General features: G+C 44.6%; 2 protein-coding genes across 8 annotated transcripts in view; one reads left to right on the top strand and one right to left on the bottom strand.

Annotated features, from left to right (window-relative positions):
* Window positions 1-9,030, top strand: part of TMOD1 (tropomodulin 1) — a 26,561-nt gene extending 17,531 nt beyond the window's left edge. For 5 of the 6 annotated variants that reach the window (XM_030236803.2, XM_030236802.2, XM_009096775.4 and 2 more), the window contains exons 5-10: window positions 1,120-1,209; window positions 1,659-1,789; window positions 3,382-3,489; window positions 4,902-5,045; window positions 5,483-5,627; window positions 7,521-9,030. In XM_030236803.2, coding sequence (XP_030092663.1) covers window positions 1,120-1,209; window positions 1,659-1,789; window positions 3,382-3,489; window positions 4,902-5,045; window positions 5,483-5,627; window positions 7,521-7,585 — 683 coding nt within the window. In that variant the 3' untranslated portion in view covers window positions 7,586-9,030. Of the gene's footprint in view, window positions 1-1,119; window positions 1,210-1,658; window positions 1,790-3,381; window positions 3,490-4,901; window positions 5,046-5,482; window positions 5,628-6,701; window positions 6,768-7,520 lie in introns of all 6 variants that reach the window. The other variant, XM_050987409.1, reaches the window with a different exon arrangement.
* The window catches only part of TSTD2 (thiosulfate sulfurtransferase like domain containing 2), a 15,138-nt gene continuing 10,615 nt past the window's right edge, over window positions 8,446-12,968 (bottom strand). For both annotated transcript variants that reach the window (XM_050987405.1, XM_050987406.1), the window contains one exon: window positions 8,446-12,444. In XM_050987405.1, coding sequence (XP_050843362.1) covers window positions 12,185-12,444 — 260 coding nt within the window. In that variant the 3' untranslated portion in view covers window positions 8,446-12,184. The remainder of the gene's footprint in view (window positions 12,445-12,968) is intronic.

Raw genomic sequence — 12,968 nt, 5'->3', positions numbered from 1 at the left:
ACTATAACCTGTTCTTGTGCTAGGCTTCAAGGATACCTTTCTCCTACAAATTCCAGCCCTTCTTGGCCTAAGCAACAGAACATGGTGACAGACTGGTGTTAACCAAGTCTAAAAAGTGCCTTTGTGGTTCAGTGCTTGGATTTTGGGGAGAAATTTATTGTTTTCACAACTGTGTCTATCCAGAGATTAAGACTTGTTCAGATGTGTCTGTTTCAACAAATATTCATGCATCTGCATTTTTCTTTAAAAAGTCATATAGCTACTGAAAAAAAAATTAGTTGATTCAAAAATCAGTTTATTTTCAAAATTGATCTTTCTGTGCATAGCAGGGTTGCTTTTAGAAACAAACTCTTTACCCAGAAGTTCCTAAGCCACTGATTTCTTATTGGTCATTTGCAGATGCCAGGAAGTTCACCAGAGCCCCCAGACATGGTTGAATTTTCATGGTTCAATTTGGCTTTGCAGTCTTGAGTCTGAGACACAAATTGGCTGAGTTTGGCTTTTGGGCTCTTACAGCATTTGAGTGGTGTTCATAGCACCACTCTCTACATTTTGACCAGGACAGCAGAGCTTCAGCTTCTCACAATGTCACCTTCCAAAGTACCAAGTGCAGCACTCCAGCCTGGTGAGTGAAAACACAATGGGCATTGCTGTGCTGCAGGTGACAGTCACCTCCCTGCTGCCTTGGGGTTGGTTTGGCTCCATGTGGGGCACAGCTCCTTCTCCAAGCTGTGGAGTTGTGTGGCATGTGCCCAGTGAGGAAGTGTGATGAGGATGTTCAGGCTCCTGCTGGACTGGGCCACTTGTGCTAAAACCTAACAGTGACATTTTTTGGAGTTTTTTACTGTCTTCTCCTCATTATTTTCATGTGATGCTGAATCGGGTAGGTTACTGGGAAGCTTTGAATGTTCATTGTCCACAAGATGATGTTCCTCTTCTCCTATGGCTCAGGCTACACTGGAATAAACAAGAGAGCTCATTGGAGCACTGTTGTATATTTATATCAGCTGAGGGGCTTTGTCTTCTCTTTTTATGTTTTTCTGTGCTTGCACAGAGAAAGGTAGTGTGCTGTGTCTTTTCCTGGAGCCCACAGTAAGTCATGTTCTTCTGTTTCTGTAGCCATCCTTGGCATGCACACCTTGATGAGTAACCAGCAGTACTATGAGGCCCTGGGGAGCAGCACCATCGTGAACAAAGAAGGCCTCAACAGTGAGTGATTTATGTCAGCAAGCTGCAGCACTCGGCTTTGAAGCTGCTAGCGGGGGCAAAGCGATGATTATTTTTAGGCTGAAGGCTAGAGCTGTGCATGTCAGAGCAGCCTGCGATTGCTGGGGCCATCTCTGGTGCATCCTTGCCCCGTGCCAGCCAGTGTGGTGTCAGCCACTTCCCTGGTGCCATCTGGGAGCCAGCACTTTCCAAGGGACAGCCCCACGCAGGCAGTGTGCCTCCTGTCACTCAGATTTGGTCCTCAGCAGCACACAGCAGCAGGCACTGGCTGTCCTGTGCTATGTGGCCCCAGTGGAGTGGCTTCTCATCTCATGGCTGCTTGTCAGGTCATGCTTCCATCTCTCCACTTCTGGAAGAGGAGGAAAACACTCAAAGAAAACATCGTGCTACTCAGGCTGCTTTCATTTTGACATCTTGCTTTTCGCTTGCAGGTGTGATTAAGCCCACACAGTACAAACCAGTTCCCGATGAGGAGCCAAACTCAACAGATGTGGAGGAAACTCTGAAACGAATACAAAGCAATGATCCTGACCTTGAGGAAGTCAACCTGAACAACATTATGGTATTTGCCCCTTTCTACCCTCCTCTCTTAGTAACAAGATGCTGATGCACAGAAGGCAGACACTGAGTCTGTTTTGCTGCTCAGAGCAGTACCATCACACTGAAGATAGCCAGACAAGAAACACCAGTACTTCCCATCTCCACTGTGGGCAGCAGAATGGATTGTTACCTGCTGTGGGACAAAGGCCTGGGATTGGTAGAGGGAGGATTCCTCTAAGTGCCTGGAAAAATGGAGCTGCGTTGAGCTGTGTTGAACATGGTCTGGGGAAACTCAAAACTGGCTCTCTGGTTAAAGCCATTTTAGGTTGCTTTAATGACTTAGACAGGTATATTTGGTGGAGGGAATGTTGATGTATGTTATAAGATGTGGGAGGAAAAAGGTTTTATAATCCAGATATTTGCCATAAAAATATGAAGAAGTCACCCTTCTTGCAGATGACTCTTTCTACCACCCAACCATCCCTTCTGTGGACTCCTTTACTTCTTGTAGAAAGCAAGTCAGGACATAGTATATTTTTTTAGTCTATGTATGTGCCTTTGGGACGCATACATAGACTAAAACATACAGTTTCTATTTATGGGGTCTGTTAAATGATGACATAGCTAAACAGTGAGAACAAGGTTAACTGCATGTGCACACCAAAGACATTTTTGCTGTGCTACCCACACCTTTCTACAACAGAAATATTTTTAATTTAATGTATTTGATTCAGGCTAGTGACCCCCACCCCTTGAGAACACAAGGCTGAGGACTGGGCAGGCAGGCAGGCACTATTTTTGTGTGTTGAACTCATGACTTTGGGATGGGGTTTGGAGAACTGGGGAGTGACAGTGGAGATTCAATGCTGCTGGGTGCTGTGTCATGGCTCTGCAGATGACTTTGAGTATAGATGACTACACATGGTGGGATCCAAATGGTGTGGCAAGAAGTCCAAGGTGAGGATGCCACTTACAATTTTAGGTGAAAATTTGAACAGCTGAAAAGGGCATCTAAAGTTCTTTATAAGTGAAAAATACTGATTTTTGAAGGAACTCAGAAAAAGCAGCATGGATTGTTTTCTGGGCTGAGACACGGCATGACAATTGTTAGCCTGTAAGAGGTTGTATAAAGCAGTCAGGGGTGTCTGTGATTTGTGTTACGAGGAGATAATTTCAGGCCTTTCTGGATCAGTTCCCATTGGTGAAAGTTTTCTGAACGGGACATGAATGCTTCTCAGTGCTGCCATTTGTATCAGAGAGCACAGGAACAGTGCTTTGTAGGCTCCCAGATCCAGGTTACAAGCATCCCCACAATGCCCATGTTCCTAGGTAGCTGAGTTTCTGGGCAACTAAAGAGCAGAGATGTGGCTTCAAATCAAGGCAGTGAGCTTTCAGCAGAGCACAAAATAGGATGAAGACATTGCCATGCTCCTTAGAACATGATGGTTATAGCAAGAGAACTTGTGAAAACATTTTTCAACTCCTTCCCAAATTACTTCAGTGCATTTGGTGATTTGACCTTGATGAGAAGTTAAAAGTATCTTTTGCATGTATTGCATATTTATTGCATACAGATGATGGCCTAACACATGACTTCTGCATTTCTTGTCACAGAATATTCCCATACCAACTCTAAAAGCTTTTGCAGAAGCACTGAAAAACAATGAGTATGTGAAGAAGTTCAGCATAGTTGGGACCCGGAGCAACGATCCCGTTGCTTTTGTAAGTACTGTGAGCTCATTGTCCCAGTGTTTTGACAGGAGCTGTTCCCAGGCAAGGTATTTCCAGCCTTATTGACTGACTGCTTCTGGACCTTGTGTTGTGTTTGGTACATTCTGCTCCTCTGGCTGTTTGCTGGTGCTTTGCACAGTTTCAGGAGCACTAGTGGAAGCCAGCCACAGACAGGCTTTGGTTCCTTCACTTCATTTTTCATCTGTGGAGGTTTCAGGGTGCAGTCCTTTCATCCATGCAGTCCCGTATTTGTCCTCTAGGATCTCCTGAAAAAGGAGCATGGGGCAACAACAGATGTCCTAGTGGCATCTTCTAAAAGCAGTTTGTCTCTGTCTCTGGAGATTTGTTTCTGTTGGTACAAAGGTGTGCACGTCTGCTGCTCCCCTCACACATGTCTGTTCCAGCTGTCTCTCATATGTTCTTTGTGCAGATGTGTGCAGAAGCAGGACTCTGCATCTCCCAATGTGTGGCCTCTGTAGGTGATAATGGGTCTTTCTGGCTGCTGTGAGTGATCTTAAATATCAGTGGGGACACAGGGAGGAGCCAGTCATTTTGCCTGGCCTCCATGCTGCCTTCCAGGCTGCATCTTTGCATTCTTCTCCAGCACCATTACAGTCAGTTTTTGCTGTTAGTCACCCTGCCTACCTCCACACACACATGCACACACGTTTCCTGATAGAAAAAAAACTTTCTGGAGGGCAATACTGCCCTTAAATTACTTCAGGCACTCTGGACTGGGAAGACTGCCTGTGCAGGCAGGACAGGTGCTATGTCAGAGCTTGAGGGGTGCTGTGCTGGGCTGGGGGAGCTGTGGGGCTAAGTGCTGTGGCTGCAGGTTAGCCCTGCCAGTGACATGATCTGATCAGGTCTGGGGTGTTGTGAGCATTCCAGCCACTTCTGGTCTTACCCACTAAGGAGGCAAAAATTATTAATATGGCTGTGATGCCGCTTGGGAGGACACCTTGGGTGTGGAGATCCCTTGTTGTTCAAGAGAAATGCTCCTCTCTCTTCATGTTTTAATGGGAAGTATCTCAACCCTGTGCAGTGCAGGCAGGGCCCAGTGCTGGTCAGCATCCTTGTCATACCATGCTGGCTTTAGAGGAGGGACAGATGAAGCTGTAGGGCAGCTGCAGGTGTGCACTATCACCTTTTGAGGTAGCCCCAAGTGCTTGTCCATGTGAGGTTTTTGCTGTGGCCTCCGGCAGGCTCATGTTCAAGAATCCCCCTGCAGCAGCAGGGAACCCCTTCACTCCACAGAGAGCACTTCCATCTGGTGGCAGTGAAACCGTGCAGCACGCTCCAGGAGTACTCTGGAGGAGAGGGGGGCTGAAGCCCTGCTGCCCCCTGGTGCTCTGCCCCTGCCTGTCTGACTGCCAGCTCCTCCTGCCCACCTCTGTCCACAGGCTCTGGCAGAAATGTTGAAGGTCAATAGCACACTGAAGAGCCTGAATGTGGAGTCAAACTTCATTTCTGGATCTGGGATCCTGGCTATCGTCGAAGCGCTCGAGGGCAACACGTCGCTTGTGGAGCTGCGCATTGACAACCAGGTAAAGTGAGTGCGGGTGACAGCTCTGGCCAGGTGAGCATGTGGGGAGCAGAGTGTGCCAGAGAGATACAGAGGCTGGGGCAAGCACAGCTCCCTGAGAGACCCAGAGCTTGAAGCAGCTGAGCTATGGGCATCGCAGAGACAGCTGACTGAGAGACCAAGATCCTGGTTTCTACAGATGTCCAGCAGCTGCTAATCTGTCCCAGAAATAAAGTCGTTGGGCAAAAGGACTTGTGGGAATGTCTGCTGGAGGAGTTGGAGCCTCTCAGTTGTAGCATGTGTACAGGAACAGGCCAGCAGTTTGTTTTACCAGGTCAAGTCAGAAATGGACACAGGTCCAGAGAAAGATCTACAATCTCCACCCCTTCCCTCTAAGTGCTTGCTCTGAATCACACTCTAGCCTGAACAGCTTGCTTTTCTGTTTTCTGTTTTCAAAAGAGTCAGCCCTTGGGCAACAAAGTAGAAATGGAAATCGCAAATATATTGGAAAAGAACACCTCCCTACTGAAGTTCGGGTACCATTTCACTCAGCAAGGTCCCCGGCTTCGCGCCTCCAATGCCATGATGAGTAACAACGACCTGGGTGAGTCAGGCTGGCCGAAAGCTGGGGAGTATGGGAGGGTCCTGTGAGCAATTCCTGGTGGGATTAAGGCAGAACTGCTCATGTTAAAGATGAGTGTGAATTAGAATGTGCCTCTTGAAGGGTCTGATGATGCTTTGCCCCTCTAGGAGGAAGGCAGCCTTCACCAGCTGGTTTCTTACTGCAGCTGCTGTCAGCCAGGCAGTGTTTTTTGCAGTAACAGTGGGTATTGTTGGGAAAGAGCAAGAGCTGCTGATGTGGTTCGGTAGAGCTTGTGATACAGCATGTGGCACATGGGCTACGAGCTTCTAGCATTTGTGATTCCTGCCAACTGCTTGTCTTCCTCTAGCTTCATTCCCACTTTAACAAGGAGATGAAAAATAGTAGACTTGAACTTTGACAGCAGTTAAGATTTGGCCCATTCCCCTCAGCAAGACAAACTGGAACTGCTTCTAGGGATATGTGGGAAGCCACATTGCTTTGAGTTATCTGTATATCCTCAATGAAGTGATTAGACGTGCTTGTGAAGCAAAATGTGGGCAAGTCTGCAAAGTGCCATTTCAGCCAAAGCACGTGGCAGAGCCTCTCCATTGCTTGGCTACGAGCTGCTGTAGAGCACTGGAAACTGGGCCAGCAGAGCAGTGCTGAATGCAGCTAACACACCCACCACACTGTACACAGCAGCTGTCATATCAGGCAGATGATAAATTTGTTTGTTTTGAAAACAAATGGGAAAAATCAATCTTGCTTCAGCCAGTACTCTGCTCCTAGGAAGCACAGCCAAGCTATGTGCCAGTTCTTGAAGGATCACACAAAATACTCAGTACCTGGTCACTCAAGCACTGCACTGGGACAGGTTTGCTATTTTCTGTCCTTTGGAAGAGAGCTTGATTTTTAATGACTCTGCAACAGCTGGTATGCAAAGTAATCAGCTCGAAGATTTACAATCTAGTATTTTGATTGTTCCTGCTGTTAAGAGGACAAATTCACAACTTGCCTTCCATGTAAGACTCGTGTATTTCGCCTGCTTGGCCACTAAGATCTGCATTTTTTGTCTGATTTAGTTCTTGTTTGCAGCTCATATTCATCGGTCTGATGGTCTCTGGCAGTAGCATCTCAGCTGTACACCTGGACAATGTATAAGTAAAAAAAGCCTTTATTTTCCTCCCTGTCAGCAATAGCTCTCTGCTTGTGCTCCACTCTAGTTGTTCTTGCCTATCAAGTGATGCTACCAGAAAATGGTTTTGGTCCCATACCTCCTGTTCCCTAAGATGCTCTCTGTGAACCAACTTGAAGGCTTTATGTTCATCTTATCAGCTAACTTCTGCATCCTCTTTATGTTCTGGGTTGGTTTTTTTCCCACACCTTTCCTGGAAAGTCACAAGTGTAGGTGTCAAGAATTTTAATCAACTTTTAAGACTAGATATGAGACTGTTTTGGCTATTTTAACCATGATCAGAGGACTGCAGCCCAATGGCTTAGGATAAGAAGAGATTTTTTTTTTAATTGAAAAGGCAGATTTTTAATTTGAAAAACCAGCAAAGGAAAAACTATGACATCTGTTTCCTGCTGTCTTTCCATCAGTCAGATGATGAACTGGCTGAAGTCCAATTACAAAGACAAACTGTGAAATATAATTAACTACAAAATAAGGGAGGTAAGGCTGAAAGTAGCTGCTAGCCTTAAAAATGCAGAGGGAGAAAAACCTCATCTTCCTTGATTTTACTGTGAAAGGCTGTGCCTGCTGCTTAAGGCAGGAATTCAGAAGGGGATGCTATCCTGTTTCTTTCCTAGCAGAAAGTACATCTTTCAGCTCCTTTCAACGGCTGATAAGGCAAGCCTGCCATTCACATTATCCCGTTGCCATGACTGACTCCTCTTTCTCCTCTTTTTCAGTGAGGAAGAGAAGACTTGCAGAAGTGAACGGGCCTATTTTTCCCAAGTGCAGAACTGGAGTGTAGTTCCTGGCTATGGAGGTCATTCCCAGTGATCTCTGCTACACTGTGGAAATCTAAAGGCAATAAGTGCCTTGACAGAGTATTTGTGGTGCCTCTGTTCTGTTTTATGCACTAACAGTTGAAACGAAATAGTGGCTGTAGTTTTTATGAAAATTTTATCCAGTAGGACTGTTGATGTTTTCTGTAGAGTTGGAAACTATTCAAGCCAACTTGACAATTTTATGCAACCTCAGTTTAGAGTACAATTCAGTGTTAAAGGGGATTAATTTTTCTATAAAATTCCTGCACGGTGTTTCATAGTTAGGATGTGGTATGCATGAATGAAAGATAAAATTGTTTCACACAAATTATAGAAGTATTAAAAAAATACTTTATTTTATTTTATTTTTCAAAGTTGATCTCAAGTAACTACAGAGGAATAACTAGTTTAACAAGCACTTCTAACATCTGAAGACATGGCTAATTTCAAGAATTGTGAGTTACAGTTTTTTGCCAACATTTGCTGAATAATTTGAGATGCTTTGTCAAATGCATCCCGGTGTTTCTTATAAAAAAACTGATCTCCACCCCCAGTCAAATGGAATTTAAGGCCACCAAATAGAAAACAGAGTCTCAAAAATCAAGTGGTTTAGATGGGTGAATATCCTTCAATCCCATGCACATGTGAAGAAAACAGTCATTCTCAGAGGTGTGATGCAAACCCTAACCCCCCAGAGATGGCCAAACTAATCGGCAAATGAGAACCTTCTCTTCTACTCCCCACTCTTTCCAGTTTTCTAGTGTTAAAAGCGTTTGTCCAGATATTCACTGCAGACAGGTCAAATTTCTCTCCCTTTGCTGTTTTGTCTAGATGACCATGTCCATTAACTAATTTTTTTTCTGCTAGGAATTATTTCTCTTACTGCTGTCCCTTACGTCCACATAAATGCAAGAATAAATGTCGTGCCCTAAAAAAACTGTGAAGTGAAATACCCCAAATCTGAACTTACACTACGTATGATCTCACAGCTTTTTGTCAGCGTACACTCATCATTCGGCCTAGGAGGAATTGCCCACAGGCTTGTGGATCCCCCAGACCTGCAGTAGACTGGACCCAGCACATCCAAAACTCCCACTGTTAATGTGGGTGGGATCCTGCTCAGTAAGAAGTCTCCATGGAAGAAGCACTGCTGTACTGAAACCTTAATCTTGGGCAGGTGACACATCCTAGAAAATGTTCTCTCTTGCTAAAAATCTGCCTTTAAATGTCTGTTAGAGAGTGAGGTTTTTCAGCCTTTTACATACATTCTGGCAAAAGTCCCAGAGATTTCTCCAGTGCTTGTGCACAAACACCGCTGATGATTTAGCTCTGACCAGCAAAGCAGAGGAACACTATTCAGCAATGTGGGAAACATACTTGTTGCTCTCCAAATCTTAATAAATGTGCCTGTGGTGTCATATAAAATACTTCACCATAGCTTGTTTCCTCACTGTGCAAGTTCTGTATCAGAAAATGAATGTGGAATAAAAATACTTGAAAACATATTAAAATGAAAAAAACTGGTAGACTTAAAAAAGTACTTCCTTCTATGTGCATTGTGAAGACTTGGAAATGACCAACTGAATCATCAAATTAGAGCCACACACTTTTAGCAGAGCCATCTACTCAGGTTTGCATGACACAGGCTCAGCTCTTCCCTTGGTTTCAGAACGTAAATTAATCTTATCCTGGAAAGCCTTGGTAGTACCAAGAAGCACAGACATGCAAGGAGATTCATCTGCAGATCAGGGAGCACTACCACATGGATACTATACAGCCCTTAACAAAAAAAATCTAAGAACTTTGTCCACTGTAGCAGCATTCACATTAATCTTGCAGCCCAAAGGTATATTAAGCTGCAGAATCATCCCAGGTTGGCTGATCCTTACAGAGCTGTTTTGCTGCAGGATGCATCTGACAGCTGAGGGTGGTGCAGCAGAGACAGGCAGTGCTGAGGCATCAGGCTGTGTGGTGAAAGGCTGTAAGCTGTGCAGCAATGGAGCTACAAAATGGTGATACTTAGGAGCAAATGCATCCCTGTTTGCAAATCTGGCCCAGCAGCTCCCTGGGAAAAGGGAGGAAAAGCCATCTGGTGACTGCAGCATTTGGCAGTCACAGCCCATCTGAAAACTCTTCCCTCTCCTGGAGCACTCTCTGTGCCTTCTCTCAGTGGTAATGCCTCTCAGACATCACCACTGAGAGGCCTGGATGCCACCACATACCTTTTCACATGGCAAGTCCTTATGTGTACTAATCTGACAAAACAAACCCAGCAAACAGGTCAGAGGTAGCCTTATGGGCTAACTTGCAAGAAGCAGGCTGAAATGGTCTCTTATCCCCTCCTCTGCTCCCTGCAGCAGAGACAACATGGCTTTTTGGGACTCCATCTGTACATCTCAAATCCTTCTCCTCCCTTACCTTAGTGCAGCAAGGACCAGGAGAGGCCTCATGGCTCCCCTCTGCCTTTGAGGTAGAATCTCCACCTGGGAGGAGCTCTCAGAATTGTACCTTGTAGCCAGGTCTACCATGTGGCAGACTAGCTAGTTTCAGTGTTTATCTCTGCAGAATTAAGCACCTCCAACATAGTATGTGAAGTGTATTTGTGCAGTACTTTAAAAATTATAGTGGAAGCATTAAAGGTTATTTATCATAGATGCTTCAGAAATTTACATATAAAATAAAGTTGTTGCCATCCTGTACTGGTAAGTGATACAGAAAAAGCATTACAAATTGATTACAGTGTTCCAGACCTGCTGATGGCCTGAATAACAAAGTTGTGTTCTTTTTAGCCTAACACAAGAAGATGAGGGGGCACTCCCCCTCAGTGCTTTAGACCAGACCCGCAAATACAGCTTGCATGTTTCTTCACAAATACTCCAGTCCTCAAAACCACAGGAATTAACCAGCCAGCAGTGACCGGGAAGCCAGGGAGACACTGGCACTGCTCAGACTCCTGCTGAAGGTGTCTACTGATGGGAATTTTCTAATTTCTTCTCAAGGATGGGTTTTTCACAGATTTATATTAAATACTATCCTAGAAAGATTCCCAAAGGATATACGCCTAAGCTCTAGGGTTTTGCCTCGTTAATGGAATTGTCGTGAGGACAGCTGGTGAACCGTTGATTTCATGGTAGCAATACTGGAAGCAAGAAGAAATGCTTGTCATGGCTTTAATGGAACCAATGCCCATGTATTTAATTTGCTAGTCAAGCCAACAATGAGGCCTTGCTGAATTAATAGCACCATGGGAGAAAGGTACAATCTCTATGAAAATAACATAGCGCTGTCATTAAGCAACTGCAGAAACCTAAGAAACTATTTTCTAGCTTTTAAAAGCATTTGAAGTGAAAAACCCCAAACCTAGTGACTTTGATGTCCTAACGACTTACTGTTTACTTCCCAGAATGACAGTAAATTTCAAAGATATTTTTCAGTCAAGACACATCTTCCATGCTATTAATAAATCCTTTCTGTACATTCTACAGCATCAGGCACACAATACAGCACGTGGAGCAGTATTTCAAGCTCATCTGCTGTAGGTCCCTTCAAAGACAATTTCTCCACTAACAAGTGCTGGAAATTGCATAAACATCTTGCAGCCTTTAAAAAACTCAACTTATGTTTAAAAAGCACAAATGCTTCCCAGAACTTGAATTATTTAACCTGGATAAAGGATCTTGCAGTCTCCTCACAGCTGTTGCTGACATTTGCGCACATAGGCATCACTTTCAGTGCCATGATGCTGGTATTTTGACAGTCTCTGTGCTCCCCTCTCTGTGTGCTTGTTTCAACATGCTTCAAGCTGTTATGTTTTTTTAGTGCAAGCAGAGCTGAGCCCTGACTATTTCATACACTGACAAGCTGAGGGGAAAAAACAGTTTCCAGGGCGACTGAGCACTAGCAAGAAGATTGGGTTTGCTGCTCATCCTACAGGTCACACAAGTATGGCTAGGCAAACAGTGTCTCTGGGCCTTTGCTCCAGCTCCTTATGCTGCCTTCAGCCAGTTTTACAGGAGTTAAGCTAGTAATTTCAGGTAACATCACCTTCCTTCTCACTACTATAAAGCAAGAGATGCAGGTCAATGGCACGCATGTGGACTATATCTTCAGGATCTTAATCTGGTCACATACCCACACCAAATTGATAAATCTGCTGTTTGTACACCTTACTACAAGCTACTGAAGCAGATGCATGATCCTTGGAGAGGTCAGATAGGTTGATCTCCATGCAGGAAGAAAAAAACGGAATTGTTCTTGAATTCTTTCAGTTTCTTTTGAACAGTGAGCAGCTCTGTCACATTGCAGATACTCTGCTCCAAAATCCCCATGGTAAAGGCCACACTACAAGACTGTACCCAGAGAGAGGAATCCTGTAGTGCTGGTGATGAATTGGGCACTCAGGTAATTTACAGGCAAGCAATGGATGGTTTTCAGGGCATATTCTATGTTTAAAGGCAGCATATGAACAAGACTTCCCAAGCTGACATATTTTCATAATTTCCAAACCTAACTGTTTAACGGATAGAGATCTGGTTACAAAAGCCCTTTATATGAGCACATGCCAGATTAACCAATGAAACAGCTTAATCTTTTCCTGTGTCCAGCATCCTTGGTGAGACATGTTCAATGGGTACCCTTGGCCGTCTCCTTGTACATTCACATTCCTCCTTAAGTATCTGTCCTGAAGCCCTTGAAGTCACCTTGAACTCCTTCTCTTGACAAACAGGACAGCAAGCTGTAAGACCTTTGTTGCAACAACTTGGACATGTCAGGACAAGCTGCCGGCAGTGCTGACTGGAACAAAGTTTATATTGGTCCCACAGCACCCCACAGTATCTGCATGCTGGAGGGAGGAGGAAAAGAAAAAGTTAACACCCATACTGCTCTGGCTGCTCCCTTGCAGAGGGCTTGCCAAGGCACCATGGGGCTGCCAGCTCCCATTTAAGTGGCTGATGTCTTGCAGGTTTTTAATTCCTGTTTAGCTTGATCTTCTAGAATCTAGTTCATTTTAGAATATCTTTTTTAACATACTTGAGACAGTTTTCCCTCTGGAAAAGAGGAGAGTAGCTCACTAGTACTTTCTCTAGTTCTGAATAGACAGATATAAAGATTCTTACTGACAAGAGAAGAAAGACATGCAGGTAGCAACTAAGCCTGTATGCAGGAATGTCACCTGCTGAGGAAGGGGATGCCATAGAACTTCCCTCCATCTACAAACAATGGCTTGTGCAGACAGGACGCCATTTGCAGTCCTGGTAGAGTCTTTCCAGAACATTATGGGTTTTACTCTTTAACTGAAAGCTACAGCCCAGTTTTAGCTGTACCAAGAAGGTGCATATCACAGCACTTCCCCTTGAAACTTCCATA

The sequence above is a fragment of the Serinus canaria genome, chromosome Z (assembly GCF_022539315.1).
Source record: "Serinus canaria isolate serCan28SL12 chromosome Z, serCan2020, whole genome shotgun sequence".
Classification (NCBI taxonomy): Eukaryota; Metazoa; Chordata; class Aves; order Passeriformes; family Fringillidae; genus Serinus; species Serinus canaria.
Note: the sequence above shows the minus strand (reverse complement) of the source record. Positions and strands in the feature narration are given on the sequence as shown.